Genomic DNA, 24,954 nt, shown 5'->3' on the forward strand with positions numbered 1-24,954 from the left:
TTCTTGGCTCTATAGCACTTGAATGGTGTTCCACTATAAGAAAAGAGATATGATTTGGTGCAAATGTTGAAGCAACTACAATCATTTTTATATTTCCACTTTCTATCATTTATTTATTTTTTTATAATAATAAATTGAATTGATGTGTCATAAGCATTAACTTCTTTAATTATTCTTGCATTTGTGCCATTACATTCTTCATTTAGAGAAGCTCTACCATAACAATACTTAGAAAAAAAAAAGATATCTAATATTACTCAAGACAAATAAAAGAAAGAACTTGAAAATAATAAAATTACTAAAAATAATATCAATTTACAAGAGGATAATCCACAACTTCTAATATGCTTATGTCCTATCAAGAAAAAGAGATAATCTACTTTTAATCAACAAAAGATAGCTTTTATATTGTAAGTGTATTCTTATTAATTTGTCAAAGAGAAGAACTTGATGAAAGCAAATAAATAAATAAAACTTTCTCAAAGAAGTATAACAAATAGAAATAAGAAAGTATAAATATTAAAAAAAAAATTGAAATGGCTATTGCTAAAAGATAAGAAAATTAGAAACTTCTTAAAATTACACTAGAAGCAAGAAAAGAATTGACAAGAGTGAAGAAAGCTTCACTCTTGCTTTTATATATACTATCTACATAAGAGCTACGTGGCAATATTCTATAGGACCTCCAAAACATGTTGACTTTGCATGACATGTATCTTAACTTATAACATAAGTTTTTTATATGGACACTTTATAATTAGCTTGTTCCACAAGCTACCAACATATGTGGCATGTGATTAACTTGTTGTTCAAATTTCTAACCTACCAATCAACTACAAATACATGTAAAGTCAAAATAGCATCTATGAAGCTTTTAGGAAGTTTTCTTAGAAGATGTTGTAAAATTAATCTACTTTTATATACTTCTATCTATTCATATTACCTAAGTAACAATTACGATAAATATATGTTCGTGACAATTTAATGACTTGCAACAATAATGAATTAGAGTATAGGTTTTTATTAAGAGAGATATTTTTTACATTAGATAAATCTTATTTAGTTATAAAGAATTGTAGAGAATAAAATTAGTAAAAATTATCAATGATTTAATTAAAGAACAAAGAGACATTTAGAAAATTACCTTTAGACTTAAAGTGTTGTTATAATATAATATGTAATATCCTTTTAAAAAAAAATTCTATAAATTTGAAATCAAACTATTTTAGTACTTTTGATTTTGCAATCTTTGATGAACTAGAAGGTGATGAAAAATAATTTTATTGAAGATTGATTCTTATAAATGAAGAAGAATTTTTTAAAAAAAATATAGATTAACAAAGGATTTATTAAAAAGGTCAAAAGATTTGTATTATATAGAAGATAGAGAATTTGATGATTAGGAACCATCATCATATATGTGAAGTTTTGAATTTATAGAACTCATAAACTAATAATCATAAAAAAGGCATATAAATAAAAGTAGTTTTGATTTTAGTGTAGAATTAAAAAAAATAGAAATTATATATAATTTTTTTATCAAAGAAGTAAATATCTTAACAAGTCTAAGTTAATTCCACTTTATATTATTTTTCAATGAAGGCTAATGCAAATGAATTTTAATGCAATGAAGACTAATACAAATCAATGAAGGCCAATGCAAAATGCTAAATCAATAGTTTTATATTCATTTACAATGGTATATTTTAAGATTTTTGTAAAAAAGATCTATTTAAAAAATATAAGAAATATGAGATATTGAGAAGAATAAAAAGATATGAAAGACAAAACTTACTTTTAAATTGGAAAAAATTGATTGATTTTATCAAAGAGTGTTAAAACTTCAATCTTTTGTATTAATCTAAATTTTTTAAAAATATAAAAAAATTATAAAAAAAATTGATTAAATTGAAGAAAAAAATTATAGATAGAATTATATTGGCAAAAGCATCATATTTTGGTGCATCAAAAGACAAAAGTTATGAAAATACAAAATTATAATAAACATAAAAAGATTATTATTTCTACAATTTTTTTAACAAATAAGGTAAGAATATGTTAAAATGATTTAATTAATTTTATTTCTTTCAAAAAATAATAAATTTATGTACTGTAGTTATGGTTAAATGTCTTAATAGAAGTTTTAGTTTGAAGATTTGGATTAAAATAAAATATATGCTTTATATTTGTCTTTCTTTTTTATTTTATCTTTAATATTGATGCATAGTCTAAATTCAAATTATGAGTTGATATAATTTTAGAAGAATTATTTGGTAGAAAATAATAAAAGGTACAAATATTATATCTATATACAAAAAAAGTAAAGACATTAAGTCTTCTTAGAGTAGATCGAATAGACAAGACCACAATATCAAAGGCTATATTGAATAATGTGAAGCATATGTATAATGCTTCATGTTTTGTTGAATGTGTTAAAAATGGCAGTGATTTTTATAAAATCTCTTTCCACATTTTAGAACAATTTGAAATTCAAGCAAACAAAAAGGATTTAAAAGAAGTACAAGAAATGTTGAAATCATTCATGATCAAAACTAAAGTCATTATAGTCTTTACTAATAAGAAGAATTAAAGTCAAATTGAAGATGTTATATTTATAGATAACTCGTTTGCTATAAGTGAAAGCATACTAATTATGACAATTTAAGATTAAATGACTATGGAACATTGTACTATTGAAAAATGTAAAGTAAATATTGAAGGATTTCTTGAACAAAGAAATTTGACATTGTTTGACACTTATTCTTGTAGATACCAATAGAATTTGCCTCAGAAACTTAATGAAGTTGGCAAAAAGATTGTAAAAGCATGAAATTACCTACCATTGATCTTAAAAGTTATAGATGCAAATTTAAGAGTAAAAAACGAGGTTGAGTTATTAAGAACAAATTTTTTAAAGGTTAAAGACGAAAAGTGAGTTAGATGAAGATGAAAAAAATAGTAACCATAAGTTTTAAAATATGTTAAGAAAAGGTTTTGATAACTTAAGAGCTAAATATATATATATATATATATATATATATATATATCTATATTGTAATGATGTGTATTTCTAAGGCATGTTGAAAGAAAGTGCATTACAAATATGGACCAATGTTGAAGAAAATATACTAGAAGGTGTTGTTGAATATATATTAAATACATTGATAAAAGTAGATAAAGATGGAATTATAAGAATGTATGATCCACTACAAAACTTTGATGGAAAGAATATTGAAACAAAAATATGAATGTGGAGCCATTGTATGGAATTTGTGAAAAGGTAATGTACATAATAATCATCCAAATAGAATATATAGAATTAATAATTTAGAAAAAAATTAAGATTTGGAAATTAAAGATATAACATACGTGTATCATTTATATATTGTTTATATGTAAGAAGTATATATTGATGCAAATTTATTTATTTATTTACTTCATTTGTATTGTTATAAAATTTATTAATATATTAGATTGATTTTTAATGCAAAGATTTTAAATTTTTGATACACTTGAATCATATTGTTTTATAAATGGAGGAATTATGTTACTAAAATATAAATAAGAATAAGTTTGGTAAAATGTAAAGTGGATGCTTTTTAAAACTTAGATTTTTAAATTATAACAATGGTGATCTTTTATGAAGAGATAAAAAATTAGACACATTTAAAAGTTGACAAGAAATTCACTTAATTTAAAATAAACATTTTTTAAAACTTATCTTACAAAGATAATATTTAAGAAGAAGTAATAGATAAAGCATGAGACATGCTATTTAAAAAAATGTTTAGAAGAAGTTTAAGACTTTAAATGTCTTACTATTGATGAATTGTAATTTCAAAAATTAAAATATAAATAATCATTTTAAATGAATATATTATTAAAAATTAATATAAAAAGAATGTTATAAGTTGATTTTATTGCCAAAAAAACTAAATTATTTAACATCATCAAAAAATCTTAATTTAAAATTTAATTATAAATTTTAAAAAAAATCTTAAATACATAAAATGTTTTATTTCTTTACAAGTTCTTACTGTATATAGATGCTACTATTTATCTTTAATACCCAATGAATTAAAGAACCTCAAATCTTTAACTACTTTAAATATGTCAAGGTGCTTAAAATTGATATTATTACCAAATGAATTGGGCAACCTCACATTTTTTATTATTTTTAAAATGGTATACTCAAGCTTGACATCACTGCCAAATAGATTGAACAATCTTACATCTTTGACTACACTTAATATATTGAGGTGTCTCGGCTTCACATCATTGCTAAATAAATTTGGCAACCTCATATCTTTAAATACCTTTAATATGTTCGGATGTTGAAACTTGACATCAATTCAAAATAAATTAGACAATTTGATCTCTTTGACAACCTTTGATATTAGTATTCTTTAAAACTGACATCTTTGCCAAATAAATAAGACAATCTTACAACTTTGACAACATTAAATATATATTAAAATACTTAAGGTTGATATTATTGCAAAATAAATTTAACAATCTCACATTTTTGTCTAATTTGAATATATCAAAGTTTTCTAGCTTAACATCATTGCTAAATAAATTAAACAACCTTACATCTTTGGCTACTTTTCTTATACTAAGGTATTAAAGCTTGACATATTTGTCAAATAAATTATACTACCTTAAATCTTTGACTAATTTAAATATGTCAAAATACTCAAACTTAACATTACTACCAAAAGTATTGAAAAAACTTACAACTTTGAGTATCTTTTGTATGTCTACATGCTCAAATTTAATATTATTGTCAAATAAATTTAATAATTTTACATTGTTGATTATCTTTGATATGTCAAGATGTTGTCAAGAACATAAATTACAAACAATCAAAAAGTCAATACACTCTTGTATTACTAGAAAAAAATAAATAATTACTTAAAAACAGTATGATATTGAAATTAGAATGGCTTTTGTCAAAAATAAAAAAAACAATACTAAAAATAGGGAAAAAGTCGATAAGAATGAGAAAGGCCTCACTTTCTGACTCCAAGTTAGAATTGAGTATCAAATACTTTTACAAGTGATCATCTGCATCCCACTATCTACTCTTCTACAACAATGATGTTCGCCAATATCTATGTGACTAATACAAAATGCCTCCTATGACAATGTTCAATGAACCGGTCTTGTCCGCTCAGTATGTAACAAACAAATTAAAGCCCCCATCTCCAACATGATCCTGAAAGACTCTAAAATGTTTCACTCAAATGGGCCTGTGACAAATGTGGAAAGGTGGTTTCCAATCTTGCCAGCTGGTCATTTCAAACTGCATCCTCTCAAAAGAAATAATCACAAAGAAAGAAGTTTGGACGTGGTACTCAGAAGCACCACATTGGTCCATGAGCAAGAGGATATGAAACCCAACTTGGAATGTATGTGAATATTTACCATCTTCTAGCAATACAGAATTTGAATTGTCCATTTCTTCTATGATACAAGGCACCCTTTACTGACCAGACAGAAGCTGATCCAGGGGAACCTGCATTCCTGATGGCATACGCTGTGGATGTATCTGCTGTCCCACATTTACCATAAGCTGACCAAGCCACCTCCTTGTTGTTAAATCATCCTGCACGCATCCAACCCGACATGTGTAAGCATTGAGAATTTCTAGACACTGAAAACGAGAGAAACACGAGTGCAAATGTCACTAACAATGCAAATTGCTAGAGGGTACTCAACAGGAGGTCAGTTGTTGTACCCGTAGGCAGTTGTTGAAGGTACCGTTTTGAAGCAGCTCAGGGAGACAATTCTTCAGGGCTTCACAAGCTCTAAAAGAAACAACCCACTATTGAAGTGAAACAAGATAATGGTAACAAGAATATGTGCATCCACAGGCTTCAACTTGGCCAAGATAATTTTCTACCTGCCGCATACAATGCTTCATACAGGAGAAAATTCCTTACATCCTGATCACAGCCAAAAAAGAAATACAAAAAAGAAAAACAAAAAAACAGAGCCCAAAAGTACCCACCTCAGATTATCAGAAAGTCGAAGATAGCATCGAATGATATGTTTGAGGAGGCGAACAGAAGGCTGTTCGGCCAGCATTTGGACCATATTTGCAAGAACTGCACTGACGGCGAAAAACCGTTCTGCAGTGGCGCATATGTAAGCGAGACCCACGTCGTCTAGAAGGATTTTCTGAACAATGAATGTCGCCACCTGCCAACAAATGCATCGTTCAGGTCAGGTCCAGTTTGGACGAAACTGCAAAACCGTACATCAACCGGATCCAATAACAAAGACAGACCTACCCATTTGTCTTTGCTCCTTGTAAAAACAATATAGTAATAAAGACACTTTGTACTAATGATGGTACAAAATTTAGAGCGAGAAATAATAAAAAGAACTTAACAATTCGTATCAACAAAACTAATCATAAATCTTCCAACCAATTTTCTACTATGTTTCGAACTTGTAACAATATTGAGGGAACATCCGTGGAGCAGGGTACTCACTGTCTTGGATAGTTCACTTCCCATCTCCATCGTTCGTAGGCACAGAGGAATAATCTCGGTTGACAGTAGGAAATTAATAACTTCAGTGTCATCCACCTGCAGATATACCAAGCTAACATGTATTTAAATCCAAAGGACCGACAAAAACCCACATTACAGGCTATGTAAGATGGGATATGTAGTTTCTAGAAGGTTATCTTTTCTAAAGACATCGATTATGTAACGTAACAACCAGAACAAGGGCTGATTGAGCACTACCGAGAATGAAACCTAATTGAAACTCACTCCATTACCAATAATAAATGTTTATGCAACCAAGGCCAATTTATATACTAAAATCTATAGAGGACTAATTGAGCAAGCTATAACGGAACACGCGCTATTAAATCATTTCAAAATGATTCGATGATGTAACATAACGACCAGAATTAACAACTGTTCAAAAACAAAAAATAAAAACATGCCCTCCACATTAAGCTCCCCCTCAGCTCCTGAACGACTGACATCACTGGAATTGACAAAAGCACCTTGACAAGGGCACCAATGACTCCCAGGCTCGTAAGTCGAAGATATTCAAACGGCCTCGTTTTGCTCACTGTGTTGAGAAACGGATAAAGATAAAGAGGAATATGCGCTGCAACCAAAAACAAAATTTAAAAACCAGGAATTGTAACCGAAATTGTAGGATTGTAGAAAGACCTGAAGTAGCACTACAAACTATCTACAAGACTTGCAGAATTTAAAATGATACAAAATGGCTAGAAAAGAGCATACATACCATTGAGGAAAAGAGCTCGAGTGTCCGGATGAGAGGCAACACACTGCACGCAAAAGTACCCGCAAACATTTGAATATTAAATACAGAGCTGTCAACTTCACAAATTTTTCAGAACAATCATATCAGCGAATAACAGGGACCCAACTCCGACGATGACTACAATATAATATTACACATCCAATCTCTAACCGATACTTTTGGAAGTTCAATACATGCTTAGTTATTTCACCTGGAGCAAAGCCAGAGCGTTGCAAACTCGATTCGAAGCTCCCGCAGTTAGTGTGGGAGGAGATAACATAGGATAGATAGATACGATTTCCTGCACATTACACAAAAGCACAATGAGGGTCACGAACGTTAAACCCTCCTGTACTACAAGAACGTTGATATATCCAATGACTTGAAATGTTTAAGTAAAGGCATAACAAAGACGACAGCAAAAAGTAACTCGCTCTGAACTAACTAAGGCTTCCAGATATTTACACAAGGAAAGTGTATCTTACTTTCACCTGAAATCGGTGGATAGTAATAGTTGCTTAACACATACAACTAGGCAACTCTTCAGAGACATGAAAACCTAATCCCAACGTGGTACAAAAGCCCTGCAGACCTTTCCAACTAGTACACTGCCCTTCAAGCTTGGAAACGTCTGAAGTAAAAGGGGAGACCAGGAAGATAGAAGAGACCTGTAGAAGAGCTGCAATAGTGCCGCAAGAATGCCAAAGGATTGGAGCTAAGTCTGGAAAAGCTTCTCTTTTCTGCAATTTGACAACTCCCATGTCAGAAATTGGACAAAAACAACAACGATAATTCAACAGCGTCCCCGAACATCAACATCAACAACGCCCACACGGTCCCGGGAATCGGTCGCTAAAGCATAGAGCAGATTCTAAAAGGTTACTCACCACTCTATTTCAATAGTGCATCCAGAACATCATCGTTCCAAACATTGTAAACTATAAACTACTTGTCAAAAAGTTGACTTTTTCACCAAGCACACTAAACACCTTCAGAGAATTGAGGCAAAACACCATTCTTTCACAAACTTTAGGCCAAGCAATTCCTCTAAAAGAATGCTCCAGTCATCAATGAAGACATGAAAAAAGCATGATCGCATGGACAAAACCACGCCTTTGACAAGAATACACTCTTTGCAACAACTGACTCCTTTAAATAAGGGTACCCTTTGCTTGAAAAAAACCTACACGAGAAGCATTGTCACTCTCGATTACTTCTCCACAAACCATTCTAGATTTTGCCCTAATTCTGTAACGCCCAATACCTTGGAAAGGTCAAGAAGCGCATTTTCCCGCTGCTCCGGCACGATGAGCTCCAAAACCAACTGCTCCGCACTCGCCATCGTGTTCAATTCGCTCGATCAAACTCGATTCGAGAGTCTCCTACTACGTCCACAAAAGCTAAACAAGGCTATTTCACGACAACGCGCCACTCACTCTCACACACCCTAATAGAAACCCAGCCAACTCAAATTGACGCGGCACAAGAAATATATCGCTGGCACGGTACTTTTCGCCTCTAGACATCGGTCATCGAACCCTAAACACAACCTACTACAACAACAACAGCTCTGCCTCGAAAACTGCCACGAAGAACACCAAACTCGCCGAGGCGCTCTGCCGACATGCTCTCGGCACCCACCCCCCCTCGAGAGAAGGCTTTTCTGATTCGGATCTAAATGGAGGATGAAAAGTGGTTTTAGATGAACTTCGTACATCCATCCATCCCGAGGTTTTGCTGAGCTGGAACTTGGGTGCCGGATTGCCATGTACACGTGGAAAGCCCGCCATGTCATCTAAAATGTTACATCTTCATTCATTCATTATTTTATTTTTAATATATATAAATATTCTAATCTTGGAAGACGTTTAGACTTAGAAGCCATGGTTCAAAAGTCTTTTGAAGATTAGTGATGAGAAGTTGTTATTTGAAGGTTTAAGCCTTTAGAGATTGTGTGAAGTGAAAAGAGACAATCTGATAAACTAATTTTTTTTTTAAATATAAATTAAAATGTGACAACTTGTATCTTGATTATGTCAATTATATATATATATATATATATATATATATGGAAAGAATATATTATAAAAATAAATTAGAATAGATATTTTTAACCAACTTTTCAACTTTCTCAAACCTTATCTCTTCATGTGGACCTAATATAAGTTCTTTGAGACAATGCTATTTATGGTATATATGAAACAAGTGCGTTTCATCTTACATTTTTCTCTTATGGCCTAAAGGTTAATTTTTATAAATACCAAGCCAATTAAAGAAAGTTTTTTCTTAATTTCAACAACCATAAGCTTTGAAAGTTGTGACTTGTTGCCTTTTCTACTAAGCATAAAGGACCCTCTTATTTTATTTTTATTTTTATTCTTTTATGTAATGGTATTTAATATATAGACATGGAATATCATAGGTGGATTATCTAATTGGATCACTCCGATGTAAAATGTTGTCTATTTTTTTCTCTCTTTTATTTATTTATATTCTTATTCTGAAATATTTACTTATCCAATTTATTTATTAAAACTATTCAATGCTGCAAGTATATGTTTAAAACCTTATGATACAAAATAAATCGGATAAACAAAGGTTTATAATGGTATTTTTTTAATAATAAATCTAAATACATGCTTTAAGATAATACAAATTGTTAGATTTTTAGAATATGATACTTTTCTATTTTTTATTATTTTGAGGATAAAAAATAAAAAACTGATATTAAAGTTGTTAATAACTCTAGTTATCATACTTTGCTTCTTTTTAATACTTTTTTAATTGTGCATGTCTTCAAAATATTAATAATCATTATACTAGTTTAGATTATAAATGCATTAACTTACTTGATAATCTTTGTGACACTACCAACCTTGGCAATGTAATTAAATAGTTTTATTTTATGTATTTAAAATAATTCTAACAAATATATTAAATAAAATATAATTTGTGTAAAATTATAAGCACAAGCCAACACAAGAGGTTATTTTATTGATATGTAGCTTGTATATTATAATTTAATAACCAAGTAACATTACCAATATAGTATTTTTAACAACAAGTTACTTTTGCATCATATACATCTTTTGACTTTGGTTGACTACATTGTGTTGCATCTAATAATAATTCTTTAATTTGTATTACAATTAAATAATATATGTTTCTATTTGTCTTATTAGAAAATTAATACATTTTTTTTTTTTTTTTGTATTTTAATAGAAGATGTCAATGATTCAAATAAGATTATTTAGAAACCTTCTACATTCTATTATAAGACAAATTTCTATGGATGTGAATAAATTTCTATAAAGGTCAATAAATTTCAATTCAATCTATGTTATAATTTTTTATTCTAACTAAGAAAATTATTAGCATATTAATTCTCCAAAGGTTGTTTAGAATATATATAACACTAATTTAGAATAATTACAAAATACTTAATAATATGTAGGTAAAACAAAATAGATGTAATTTTTAATACTTAAAAAACAAACAATCACAACTATAGTCATAAGAATGTGTATATTGTTATAAGTTCAATTCGACTTAATGTTTTTTTAAATACACAATGTTGTATTAATATAATTTTTTAAATGATAATATTTATATTTATATATAGTAATATCAAGTTTATTTGGATCTATACTTATTTAACTAATCAAACCTTATTCAATCAGAACTTAATTTTATCATAACTTTATAAGTTGAATGGATCCATCTTCTAACCAAACAATCTATTGTTCTAAACTTTTAGTAGTTTTTATACTTATGTTATGTAAAATGATTTGTAAGAAAATAAAGAAGATAGTATGATTTCTTTTGATAATTAATTTTTAAGCATTTCAGAAAATACATAATCTAAGCATTAACATCTACTATATTTATATACAATCATCCATAGTTGAAATGAGCTTGTAAAATTAATAAAGTTGCATTGATAATAATTCAAAGATACAAATTTTTCTTCAAAATATATATATATATATATATATATATATTGCAAGTATTTAGCTTGCTTATTTTTTATTGAAATAGAGAAGATGAATACTTGTAGAGGTTTAACTGTTCAAGGAATATAAGAGATGTATATATATATATATATATATATATATAGATATATGTAGTTGTAAATTATATCTAAAAAAGATGTATTGAGGATGACTTTTTGTAATAGAAAATCATCTATTTTAAAGAATTGAGCAACTTTGTAAAGTCACTTGGCTTTTCTAATTGCTTTTTGTTTTTTTTATTAAGCAAATGAAAATCAATTTGTATAAACATAATTTGTGTCAAAATGAAAAAAATCATAAATTTTTGTGTTAAAAGAAGAAGATATTACAATATCACTAATTGAAGCAAAAAATGAATTCAAAAGACTTTTAAGTCAAAACATCCACATATACTACAAAATTGCAATGTATAGCTTATGCTTTTTCTTCTAAAGATTCAAATAAGTCAATCAAATAATTATATCCTTGTCCACATGTCAGTCAATAGACCATCTATTGCATATGACATTTTTTTACAAAATACTTCATATGAGCTTGTTAGGTGTTTTTTCAAAGAAAAAAGTAATTATATTGAAAGCATCACTTGAATTTCACTAGTATTTATTTATTTTTAGTAATATATTCATTTATTTATTTTTAGTAATATATTCATTTATTTATTTGTTTTTTCACAGAAGTAGAGTGTTCTCAAGACATTAATGAAAGATTCCACTTGTATTTGAAATACCCAAAGTCTAGTTGACTTTGGAGAATGTCAAATATAATCAAAGACATCAATTTCAAGTATACAACATTGTGGTTGTCAAATGCTGAAGAATAGACATGCACCAAAGTAAAAATAAAAAATTGAAATAAGAGAAAAAAAAAAATTCTTTATTTATCTTCATTTATCATGAAATACTTCATTGCCATTTTGTTTGAAATTTTCTAAAATGAAATATTCTCAATCTTTAAATTCAGAAAAGAAATAGAAAAAAAATGTACAAAGGAAGTACAGTAGAGGCTTAATACTCACACACTGCCTTGAGTATATTTACAGAAATATTCAAATTTTACAAAAAAATAAAATAAAAGGGAATTTTGATACAGGGTAGAATTGTACTAAAAGCACTTCCAAGATGTATCAGATCTGAATTCTCTAAACTGTGAAAGGTAGAGCTTTACACGCAAGGTATTGTAGAAAAATAATAGAAAATTTCGTTTTTTGGGAAATTCCCTAACAGTAATCAAAAATATTTCATATTGATTTTTTACCAAAATTGAAAAACTGGTACGTTTTGTTTCTACACATAGCTAGCACCAGTATGCATTTCATAATTGACAATGAATCCTTGTAGTTTGATTGAGCACTGTGTAATATGACATCTACCATGCAGTTGTTTCCATTTTCAGTCTCATGATCTGATAAGTAAATGTATCTCCGACCTGTTTTCAAGCAGGAATTATTGGATCTTATGAACATATTTGTATTTCTGACTTTGATGCAATACTGGTAATCTGATTTGGAACCTAATTTTCCAACCATGTCTGATTTCACTTGTTCGTAATCTTAACCACAAACTTGGGTTTTAGACAACCAGATGGCAAGCGACTTGTACCTGACTTGAAAAGTGTCAGAGTAAGGATCGTCAAACGTTGCAAAATTGAATGCTGTTGCAAAACAGAAAGCAATATGTAAAAATATGTTCCATACTCTTCCTCTAATTTGTGATTCCTTGACCTGTTTCAAATCCATGGCAGAATACTTTGCATAAGGGCCAACAAAACATGTCAATAGCTTTGACAGTATTAGGAAAGGAAAATATCGTCCACATTTGCACAGTTCTAACAAGTTTGCACCTGTCTGAAGAAATAGTGAAAGTGCGCTGAAAAGCACTGTCGCATATAAGAAATTCTTTCTCTCATACAGTGATATTTCCAACACGCTGCCTAGAGACAATACAAACAGGGCAATTTGAAGCAACATTTTACTATGTACTTCTGCTCCAAATTATATAGAAGTAGAAGAAGCCTCAGGATAAAGCCATTGATGTGCCTCACAAAGAATACCTCAGAATGTCCGTCTAAGTCTTATCAACAAGTATTTGCCTGATCTCATCCTCTCATGATCACTGAATTCCTTCAAAAACTGTTTTTGAGAAAATTTTAAGTACCAAATGAAACAAAAAAACCCAAATCACACCAGGATATGGTCATTTAGAAGCACACAACAGATCCCTCAAGCTCAACTTCAGATGTCTCCCAATATCTGCCAACTTTTCAGTATAATCCACGCTTATACATTATGAGATCTCATGAAACCAGTGCAGATCATCTAGAAGTGAAGAGCTTCTATTTGAATGAGTTGTAAAACATTCTATTCAGCTCTTCAAACACGGCATTGTGGTGAAGCATCATCCTGTCTGGATCATCCAGTTTGTAACATCCGATGAGGGTTTTAGAAGGTATCAATTAGTCTGCACAATTGTCTGTGCAATTGTCTGTACAAATTGCAAATCTCTAGAGAGTTTTGTAGGATATCCGGGAGTTCAATTATATGCATGATCTGATCTGCTGTAGTCCACACTGTTGTGAAAATGCCAACTTTTTGAATGTTGCTTCCATATGTCACGTGACTTAGATGTAACTCAACATTGTAGAAAAGCAGTATGTAAAGAACCTACCAACTCATGAAAATATTAGTACTAACACAGTTTTTTTCTTTTTTCTTTTTTAAACGCCTTTTGACCAGTTTCCTGATCTAGCTTGCAATCTGCATTTAAAGAATTTTGCAATAGCAGCATTGTGATTCTCGGGTATCCCACAAGACTCTCTTGGAAATTATACATTTTACAGACAATTGTACTCAAGCATTATCTGGCAAAGATGCAGTGATAGACTGCATTGCAAGGAACCATTTAAAAAAATTCAACGAAGAACAACATTATTTGTACAAAGTACATCAATAATAGCAGTAAGGTAGTTTACCCATTTCCCATAAAATTAACATTTCAGCATATATGCAATAAGTGTGAAAATGAAAAACATATATTCATGTGCAGAGAAATAGAAATTAGGGAGATTCCATGTGTTGACACACAATTTGGTCCAAAAATAGAATTTATAGAAATGTTTTAGCTAATTTTTTTTTTTTTTTTTTTTTTTTAAAACCCAAACCCAACATATAAGCTAATGTAATTCCAACTAGTCGTGGATTACAAAATCAAGAATCTTTGTTTTATAAAATTGAGAAGTATGGCACCTAATTATGCTATCAAGCTTCACCTAATTGTGTGCTAGCAATAGATGTTAATGTGCGGATGAGGCAAACATCTAGTTGTAAGTAATCTACTATTTTTGAGTAGAATTTTTGCCACCATTCTTCTTTGTTTTTGCTCATCTCCAAATCCTATCTCATGCATCATCCGTCTTTTGGCTCCACTCCAATGGCTCCTTTAAGATCTCTTTCAACTATTGGATTACATAGGCCATGAGTATGGTATCAAAATAAGTTGCAATCAAGCTGTGAAGGTGCACTCTCTTGATTACCAAATGCCACCTCAAATACTCACAAATTTAGCTTACAATTACCAAAATTGGTCATGCACCTTGCCTTGCAAACAAGATGTGAAAGTGGACGTTATTTTATTTCCAACCACAATTTTTTGAATTTTTTTGTATTGTCCATGAAAATTTAAAGATTACATCCATGGTTCTCAACCACAATAAGAGTAAAAAATAATCAACTACCAATGTATAATCAGCTATTTCATATGTGCAATTCTACTAATGTACAATTAAATTTTGATAGTTCACACATATCCATTTTGAATATAGTGAGTTTTATATATTACTTAGAGCTAACCATCATTTTAACCAGATTCCAACCTATTTCTAATGATGAGATGTTAGAATTAGTTATTAAAGATACTTTGAGTGAAAAAAAAAAAAAAAAAAAAAAAAAAAACCATAGAATAGAATATTTACTGTATAATTGTGGTTGTATTTTACTATTTTATTATTTAGTTATTTAAATATATCATTTTATAGTTGATAATTCAAATTAATTTTAATTATTTAAAAAATTATTATTAAAATTTTGAAACAATATTCTTAATTTTTAAAATTTTCAGAATTATTTTGAAGATCTTTTGCATATGAGAATAAAAAAAAAAACATTTAACCTTAATGCCATGTTTTATAAGCTATTTCTTAATAATTGAATATAAATTTGAAACTTAACAAAAAAAAATCCTAATTATTAATGAGCATTTACAGTAATATTTTAATTGAAATGAACTGTACAAATAACTTGAGACGTCATTTCATATTTTTAAACTTAAAATTTAAATAAATTTTATTTGTATTTTTTTAAAGAATCTAAGTGTTATTTCTTGTTCTAAAACAACTAAAAATTAAAAATTTAAGAGTTGGTATTTATTAGATAAATATTGAGAGAGATATTTTTCAGAAAATTTTAAAAAAAAATTCTATTCATAATTTTCTAAATTTAGAATTAAATAAAAAAATATTTACATGCTAATGGAATGGTTTATTATATACTAATAAATGGAATAAAATTTCATTTTCTAATATATTAATAAAAAAAGATGTTACACTATGATCATTGATATAAAATAAATTTATAAAAGTAGAATTCACTCGAATTAAAGTATAAATTTTGCAATACATGAAAGTAAATTTTATTTTCACAACGTGAAAAATCAATTGTTATGTAATAAGAATATTCAAATTAACTAATTTACAACTTAGGTATGTTTATTTTATTTTCAGTATAAGAAAATAATGAACAGATACTGAATCACTGTGTCTGTGTATGCAATTCTGGCTTTCTAACACCTCAATTTATTATCATATTTAAACGGAAACATTCTGGTTATGGTCAAATTCATTTACAAAACATTCATAACAATTTAACATACAAGGTTCTTTCGTTTACAATGTTATAATGGATGTTACATTGGCTTACAATGTTATACTGCATAAATGCACATGCTGCATGAGTAACTAATTAATTAAGTACATTATACATGTATTAATGCACAGTTTCAATCCATGATAGCCGCCTAATAATTGATCGTCTTTGAAATCAAGAAAAAGTTATGTAATTGAATAGCATTATGTAATTCATTTTAATTCAAATTTCATTGACACAATATGAGACACACTGAAGTGTGTGGAATTGATATGCATTTTTTAAAGAATAGGTTGAATTATGTGAGAGGAATATGTGGTTTGAATGGCTTGTGCACCAAATTAACATGGGAGCACTTGCAGCCATCTTGCCTTCAAAACAACTATCAAACTTGAATGACCATTGTCTTCAAAACATTGGTTTAATAAACAATTCTGTAAATGTTTTATTTTATCTTTCTAGATGTCATTTCAAAAAGTTATAAAATTCAAGTGAAATTATCTTCTGACTTCACCGTCAACATGTTGCAATTTTGAATTTTAAATAAATATCACATCACCGGGTCTAAATTTTCCTTCTTAGAATACTGTAAAAGAGGATTATTACAACGTATTATTATTTATTTATTTTTAATTTTTGATACACCTTCAATCACAAAAAGATTTGTGTTGATCTTTAATAGTTCCAAATTCTAATGTAGGGTGCAAAAAATTCACCAAAAAGATGGAAAGTTGAATTGAGCGTGTCTTATTCACATCTCCTTCCATGTAGACAAACTTCAGAAATTTTTCTTAAAGAATTATTTTCTTCACCCACATGTACAATATGGAAGTCTTATTTATATAATGATTCCTACAAAGTGTTGAATTGCTATGTAGGACTTAAAGGGCTTAAAAATGCATTGTTATTGTCATTAGAGAAGGATGTAAATGGTGGACTTGTTCCACAAATATTTGAGCAATGAAATTTTGTCCGCCATATTGCCAAATGTTTTTTGCAATCTTTACGAGGGTTTAAACGATCCGGAGTAGGCAATAATAATAATACAATGTCTTGTGAATCAAAGCCACCTTTGATACTACACGAGACTTCCAAAGTTGAGTTGTGGGCACAACAAGAAAATAATAACACCAATAAACTCTATTCAAAAGAAAACCAAGACTCTTTAAACTTGAATGGAACATTTAAACCTAGCAAAAGCATTGAAGGATTAGTGAATGATAGTCAATCAAATTCTCCTATGAATTGTGAAAAAACTTTACTTGTGCATTTGCATGAAAAGGATGGAAGAAGTTGGCCACCGGGAAAAAAAAATATTAGGTCAATGAAGATCGATGTGGTATTGATTGGAAAAAAATATAGAACCATCTTGGAAGAGACGAAAAACCTCTATGTCGATGCTTCCAATCACATTCAACAAGATGTAGTGCCCGTGCAAAGTCAAGTTAGCAATTCATTCCATAAAGATGGACATTGTAAAAATTTGGTTGTTCTTGCCAGTCATGCACAAGCAAGCAACAAAGATGATTTCTCTAAAAGTGTAGCATGTTTTGAAGAAGAAGATGTTTTTGGGGACGTGCTTCACGGAAACATGAATAAAAATTACATGAGACAAGATCATTATCGAGAAATAAAAAAACATGAAGATGACAATAGTATTTGTAATTTGAATAAAAGAGGTGGAAATGCTCTAGGACATATCCTACAAGATGAAATGCCTACAAGCACACCATCAAAAATTCAGGTATATGTGATATCACAAAAAATAAATTATGCTATAAATGAATATCATGATTTTTTTTAATATATTTGGATATCTTAGTAAATTTTTTTAAAAATAAACTAATGTGATGACTGTATAAAGATAAAAATTGCATCAAATCCTACCAAATTAGATGAGTATGTAGGCACACATACTTAATAATATTAAAATAAAAAAGAAATAAGAAAAAACTACAAGAACAACAACTGCTGAATTTTGATAGTGTAACAAAAAAGATATCGATGGGGAATATTGGGGCAAAGCAAATTGGTGTGAAATTGATAGCTACATGACTAGCCATGGAAAAGAAACAACATGGACGGTGCGAGGGTTTGAAGATGACAATGGGATTTTTGAAGAGAGTGTTCTTGACTACAAAAATGCCTACATATCAAAACAATTTGCAAATACAAATAACCCATCATGCAAAGAAAGTAATTTACTTGTTACCAACACTCACATTGAAGGACCCAATGTTGAAACTTTACATGGATTGCCTCCAAAATGGACCCAACAAGCATTGGAAGTGCAAGTTGCTAAGAACTTACAAGATCAACACAAAGAATTTAGGTCATCAAAAAAAAGATTGAAGATGGTTAGAACCATTTGTAAAAAAATAGGGAAGGGTAATGGTGGGTCAAAAGAAAACAATAGACTCCAATCTAAATCCCATGATCTACTGCATGATGATCTATTGTCTATCCATGACATGTTCTATTACAGGTAAAAAAGAATGACAAAATTAATTCACTGAAGTTCCTTTGATATATGTTTATATATATATATATATATATATATATGTATTTTTTTTTTTCATTCAATTTTTTTTTTAAATGAACAAGTATGTTGAATATGTAAAAGTTATGGTAAAGATCAACTAATTACAATGGAACCATAACAAAATATGTAGGAAGCAAAGAAAGTTGTTGAAATATGCTACTCTTTTAGATTCACATAAAAGAAACAAAGATGAAAAAATTGAGGAAAATAACGTCCAATTTATTTGCATCAGTGCTAATTGGAAGAAAGTGCAAAAATCTTCTCAAGCATGCATTCGTTCAAGTATTCATATAAACAAACTTGAAAAAGGTTAGATACGCATATTAGACGCAAATGTTTAGCCTTTGTTCAAGTATATTTCATGTCACCTATTTGTGTATATATACATAGAATTAAAAATCCAAAAATGTTGCCAGAAAAAACATTAATGTGTATTTATTTATTTTTATAAATGTTTTAAAAAACTTCTGACATGTTTGGTGTAGAACCACCAAGTTTGGTACCACTTTGTAAAATACAATGGTGTAATAGAAGATGGATTTCAAAGAAAAATAAACCATTAAGACAAGCAACATTGTATTGTATTTCATTGATTGATAACAGTACAAAGATTTTACACACAGCCCGCAAGGATACAGCCACAATGACCGAGATGCTTGATGACCATGAAGCAAAAAAAAACAGAGATATGGATTCAAAAGCAATTGAAATGTATGTGCATTTGAAAACATTTCAGTCAGAAGTTCAGGTGATCTCTTTAAGAAAACAAATTCATGATCAATTCTTAATAGCTTCTTAAATTATACATATATATATATATATATATATATATATATTTGTTTCAATTTTAATTCAAAACTAACTATTCCAAGTTTCATGTGCAAATGTAGCAACTTCAAACCTTGAGGAAGTTCAATGTGCAAGTGATATTTCCTTGGCAACAAATCCTAAAAAACATTTTCATGGGTATTAGTCTAGTGTTGGGGACACTTAATCTGCATCTCTCTATCAAAAGTCTTTTTTGGCTCATATTTGGTATAATATCATTGTTTCTTTAATGAGTTTTTTACTATTTTTCTATTAATTTTGTGATGATTAATGAAGATAAAAAAACAAATATATATATATATATATATATATATATATAACTTTGTTTCATTTATAATTTATTTTTAACATTGAAATTATTGATGTGTTATCTAAAAATGAACTTATTTAAAATTTCATTCACAAGCTTGCTTATTTCGGCAGGGCAATCAAGATATTTGCAAACAGCATCCTCCAGGAAAGGAAAAACCATGGCTGCAATGGTTATTATGTTTAGTGGTAGTTATATTAGTAAAGAAATGTGGCAAATATATGTAAGTTTTCTCTAAAGTATTTTTATAACTCTTTTAAAAATTGCATAAGATCCCTTTTGATCTCAGAAATTTAGTTTTTCTCCACATAGTGAGAGCTAATTAAATATTAGTTTTTCTTTAAGGAGAGTATATTTTGACTGGGTTGGTATAATCTTTTTGGTGTTTGAATAATGAATTATTCTGCTTAATATATTTAACATATAATTATAAAATAAATCTCTTTTGGTTATTTCTCACAACCTACTTATTGTAAGCTTGAGAATCAAAATTGGTTGCAGAATCATGTGCAAACAATGAAAAACTTACATGAAAGTCTTTATCAAAAGAAATTGTGTGACATACTTGAAAGAATAGCTTACTTGTTTGCATTAATTCGCAAAAAAGGTCCCCTTTTTGAAGTTCAAAATTAAAGAATGAGAATAAAAAAGAAGTTATTGGTAGATGATTTTTTCTAAGAAATATCTCTTAATTGAAAGTATGTTTTTCTAATCTTGAAATCCTCAAAAAATAATAATAATAACATTTTTTTAGCAACTTCACAACTATTTATTTGAAAAGGTGTGGATATTGTTTTGTAAAGTTGATAGATTATAATAATAATTATAATTATCATTTAATTATGAATATAAAATGTGAAATAATTATACATCGTTTTTTATTTTTTTAATTAAATAAAAAAAACTGTTGTTTGTAGGTTGAAATGTGTTATATTAATTCAATTCTATTTCACTGGAACTTTTTTGTACTTTAAAAAATTGAAACTCGAGTTAGGGTGTGTAATCATGATTAGTTACATGCTCAGAAATCAATTTAAAATTTATTACATCATTAAAATGTTCATGCGATGTTCACACGTGAATTATGCACAACTGTGTCATACAATATGCTACTCGTATGTTTGCGGTTGCTAATAATTGAGTATCAAAGAATTTAATCATATTTCCAGAATAATTTGTAATTTCCGACATAAAAGATTATATTGTTCTAGAGATAAATATGTGATTAATCTTGTTATTGTGCCTGATGTATTTGGAAAAAGTTTCAACTCCATTTTTACCTTCTAGAATAACTTGAATACTCTTTTTACAGTTATTTCTGAAAAAAGAGGTAAGAAACAATTGACTTTATAAGTGACCTTATGCCGCTTTCTAATGCTTCCATCAAATTCAAGTCTTTCTATGTTAGATATTAAATATTCTAAATAAAAATAATAAATTTTTATTAGTATACTTCAATCATTTTAGAAAACATACATTTACAAAGGATGTCCGAAATAACTTGCTCAGTATATTAATTTCAAAATTTCCTATGTACATATTGTTTGATGGTGTTACTGTCTTGGTAGTCCAAGGCAACCAACTACAATGTTGATTATAAACTTGTTTGTCAACTTCAACCGTTGATTTAACTCTCTTCTTTTTAATTTGTCCATATTTTAATAGGATTATTTTCCAAAAAGATTATTGTGTTTGTAAATCTAAACTTTGATCCAATCAACTTGAATAATCTTTCACTAGCCAAACATTTTTGAACGATTGTATTAATACCGTATTGCAAACAGAGTGTCGCAATTTCAGCCCAGTGTTTAACTATTGGAGTATATTTAATCATAGATTTATAATTTGTAATATGGAGTATCTGATCTTTATTTTTTATTTATTTTATTTTTCATTTCCTAAATTTCATCATTATCAAATCCTCTTAAGAAAACAAAATACACGACTCGTAGACGCAATCTGAGACTGAAATGTAAAAGTAGCGGCAGATCATAATGTATTTCGGAGCAAAAAAATAAAACAATTCCTATCTGTTAACAAACTGCACCTAGACTCATTTAATGCCATTCGACAATTTTGTTATCAAATCAGACTGGCAGATCAATAGAAGTTGAAATCACTAACCGTCAAAAAAATCATACTTCCACATCCCACTCCATAGTGTGTATTAAAACAACATAAACAATCTAATATAATCATAAATAGGGAAATGGAACATAGTTGGGCCATGATCAATAGGCAAAATAAAAAAAACACATAAGATTATACCACTCACATTACAACTACATCTCAAGACTACAGTCTAAGATGATGGTAGAGATCTAAGGTATCATAGATTTCGAACAAACCAGTGCAATTTGGCAACGAAAGAGCCCATGAATAGTTAATTTTGCTAGGTTAAATATTCGAAGCATCGATGATTTAGAATTCTCAACCTGTGACCACCTAAACAAACGGACCAACAGCATAAGTGTAGTATTCAACCATGTGGGAGCTTCCTTTGATCTCAAATGCATAATTTTCGATATATAAGTCGCTCGCTATAATCCAACAAAGCTTTGAAGAACACATTGAATATAACACCAACTATATGACGAAGATAGTACCAAACCATAAACATGAAGGTATCGAACCCAGCAAACAAATAAGGTCCGGTTGAACATCAACACACACGCTCAGGTCGGAGATAAATTGCCCGCGATCAAAGCAGGCACTGCAGAGTAAGGATGTGACGCACAGCCAGCGGATTGCAGACCTCCGTCATTCAAAACCATGTCAGACGGGGACCCCAATCCGTGTCACGGCCCTCACAAGTGGAGGTAGGTAATGTCCGCGATGTCGGTGAGGTAGGCGCTGCAGGCAAGAGGCCAAGGTCGGCGCAAAACAGCACCCTCACTGGATACAGTACTGCTTTGCCTTGTAAGGCATTGGTGGCAAGAGTAACCAACGCGTAAAAGCAAACCCGTCTTGGGCATGACACTTGGTGCAATGTGGAGCAGGTACAGAGCGTGATTGAGGGCTGCCAGGGTGACACAGACTTGGCCAGGGATGACGCATGTTACGGTGAGGTGACGGTCGCGAGCGATGGTGGTTCGTCGACTACCTCCACGGGCACGGAGGTAACGACTGCAGCGACCGACGCGAGGATGCCATGACCCAAAAGAGATGCACGCGAGGAAATTGATCAGAGTCGCGAACCCAGGCAGCGGAATGGCGAGGCAGAGAGTGCTGCCGTGGATGAGGCTGGTCTGGTGACGGAGTCCAGTCCAGATGAGCTCGGTCTAAGCGAGCACGGCAGAATCGAGTTGTCCATGGTGTGATGCGGACCTCGGCACTGCTCCCGGAAGAGCCGCAGAACTAGTCGAGGCAGCCACGACACTCGGACCTGACATAAGACGCAAATCCCAAGCTACCATGCGCCGCGGGTTCACGGGATGGGTCGCAGAGTCGTCCAGCAACGGGGCCACGGCCGCCACGCTGAGTGACTGCGTGACAAAATCCAGGACACTACCGGATTCGGAAGTGGAAACACCCGCATCACGTGGTGTGACCGAGGCGGAATACGAGAGGATATGAGAGTTCAGCACGGCGGGCTGGAGCGGAGGAGGAAGCGAGAGGTAGTTGCCTGAGACATGAGCAAAGTAGGTGTGCACAGGTGGGGTGGATGCCGCTTTCCGGGCGTCGTGGAGGGGAACTTCCCCCAGGCAGTGCAGATGGGAGGGACAAAGTGGGAACAAAGTTGATGGGTTGGTTGCGCCGCTGCAGCGGGGTGCGGTTGCGATGGGGTTGAATGTGGGTGCAGTGCAGGAGGGGAGCGGGTGCGCACTGGCGTCGGGAGTGAGGGCGGGTGAGCGGGCGTGGATGTGGGTGTGGATGTTCGTTCGAGGGCGAACCGACGCTGCGGTGGTGAGGCCCCGGGTGGGGGGCCGGGCAGGAAGGGTCTGCCGCGAGCATCGATGCGGTGGCGGGCAATGGATAGTATACCCACCACCGTGGCAGGCGTTTGTAGTCCAACGGTTAGGATAATTGCCTTCCAAGCAATGGACCCGGGTTCGACTCCCGGCAAACGCAGCCGTTCGTTCGGATATTTTCTGTACTTAGATTTATTTTTGCCCCAACATTAGATTTGTTTTTGCCCCAACAAACCCCGGCAGCCAAAAGAAAGCACACACACAACAAAAGGTTTCGAAGCTCTAATCAACTTAGCCTAAATCCACACCACACTTAAAAAGTAAAAAGTTATAATTTTATGCTTTTTGTTCTATTGGCAAGCTTTTCATCCTTGGTGGGACCTTGTAGTTGTTTTTGCTGGGTATTGCTTGTTCAAAGGCTTTGTGAATGTCAACTATGCCAGCCATCTCCTTTGGTTGGTATCATTGTAAATTCACTTCTATTTCTATAGAGATTCATTCTGTATATGTATCATTCAATAACTTCCAATCTAACCATCTAATTAGGTTCAAAATTCTCTACAAGTTAACTTATATCTTTGACTACTTCTACACAAAAATCCAACCATAAATCCATTATAAGTCTTTGGATATTGCCTAATCTCTAGCAGGTGCTAAACATGTCAATTTTTAAGCATCCATACACTAATTCCTTTATATATCAAAAATCTAATATTCAAATACTATGAATTTTTTATATGCAACTTTTTAATATAGTCATTTACATTTGTGGGAATTTTGAACTAAAAATTCATCCAAAAATCAAAACCTCCATTAAAAACAACTCATTTACAAACTTCAATTTTGAACACTAATTTCCAACAACTCTTTTTTCCTTTGTTCTAGACTAAAACATATTGATGTTTTAACATAAAGTGTACTTCTTTAAGTTAGCTTTCAAACCTCACTTTCCGATTCCTCAAAGCTTTTCTACAACTCTCTATATGCTCAAAAGAGTAGCAATAGGTACCCAAAATCACACCCTAACTTCAAACAACCATAACGCTTTTCTTAAAACTCCAAATCATCTATTTCTTTTACTTAAATTTTAGTCTAAAACACAATTTTTTTGAATCCAACCTCCATACTTTGAATGAGTC

General features: G+C 30.8%; 2 protein-coding genes across 12 annotated transcripts; one reads left to right on the forward strand and one right to left on the reverse strand.

Moving 5' to 3' along the window:
• Positions 1 to 4,980: 4,980 nt before the first annotated feature.
• LOC112278254 (uncharacterized) lies at positions 4,981 to 8,924 on the reverse strand. The gene is made up of 9 exons (XM_024511466.3): positions 8,561 to 8,924; positions 7,965 to 8,036; positions 7,508 to 7,597; positions 7,279 to 7,321; positions 7,028 to 7,134; positions 6,501 to 6,596; positions 6,014 to 6,204; positions 5,741 to 5,810; positions 4,981 to 5,608 (listed from the first exon to the last, which is right to left on the reverse strand). Exons 1-9 carry the CDS (start codon positions 8,636 to 8,638, stop codon positions 5,486 to 5,488), a joined length of 870 nt encoding a protein of 289 aa, XP_024367234.1. The 5' UTR covers positions 8,639 to 8,924; the 3' UTR covers positions 4,981 to 5,485.
• A 7,174-nt stretch (positions 8,925 to 16,098) lies between these two features.
• Positions 16,099 to 22,615, forward strand: LOC112278330 (uncharacterized). 11 transcript variants are annotated; one of them, XR_016500921.1, is made up of 9 exons: positions 16,099 to 16,234; positions 16,925 to 17,968; positions 18,210 to 18,709; positions 18,897 to 19,075; positions 19,252 to 19,514; positions 19,657 to 19,801; positions 20,018 to 20,127; positions 20,406 to 20,602; positions 20,822 to 21,352. XR_016500921.1 is itself a non-coding variant. In XM_073531890.2 (8 exons), the coding sequence occupies exons 1-7, from the start codon at positions 17,273 to 17,275 to the stop codon at positions 20,535 to 20,537; spliced, it is 1,785 nt and encodes a 594-aa protein (XP_073387991.1). In that variant the 5' UTR covers positions 16,241 to 17,272; the 3' UTR covers positions 20,538 to 20,602; positions 20,822 to 21,352. The 11 variants fall into 11 exon arrangements, 1 of the variants encoding a protein (XP_073387991.1); XR_012216881.2 differs by lacking the exon at positions 16,099 to 16,234 and adding an exon at positions 21,570 to 22,615 and having other exon boundaries at positions 16,241 to 17,968; positions 20,822 to 21,234; XR_016500919.1 differs by lacking the exon at positions 16,099 to 16,234 and adding an exon at positions 21,689 to 22,615 and having other exon boundaries at positions 16,241 to 17,968; positions 20,822 to 21,234.
• Positions 22,616 to 24,954: the final 2,339 nt, after the last annotated feature.

Source organism: Physcomitrium patens, chromosome 25 (assembly GCF_059467195.1).
Source record: "Physcomitrium patens ecotype Gransden chromosome 25, ASM5946719v1, whole genome shotgun sequence".
In the NCBI taxonomy this organism is placed as follows: domain Eukaryota; kingdom Viridiplantae; phylum Streptophyta; class Bryopsida; order Funariales; family Funariaceae; genus Physcomitrium; species Physcomitrium patens.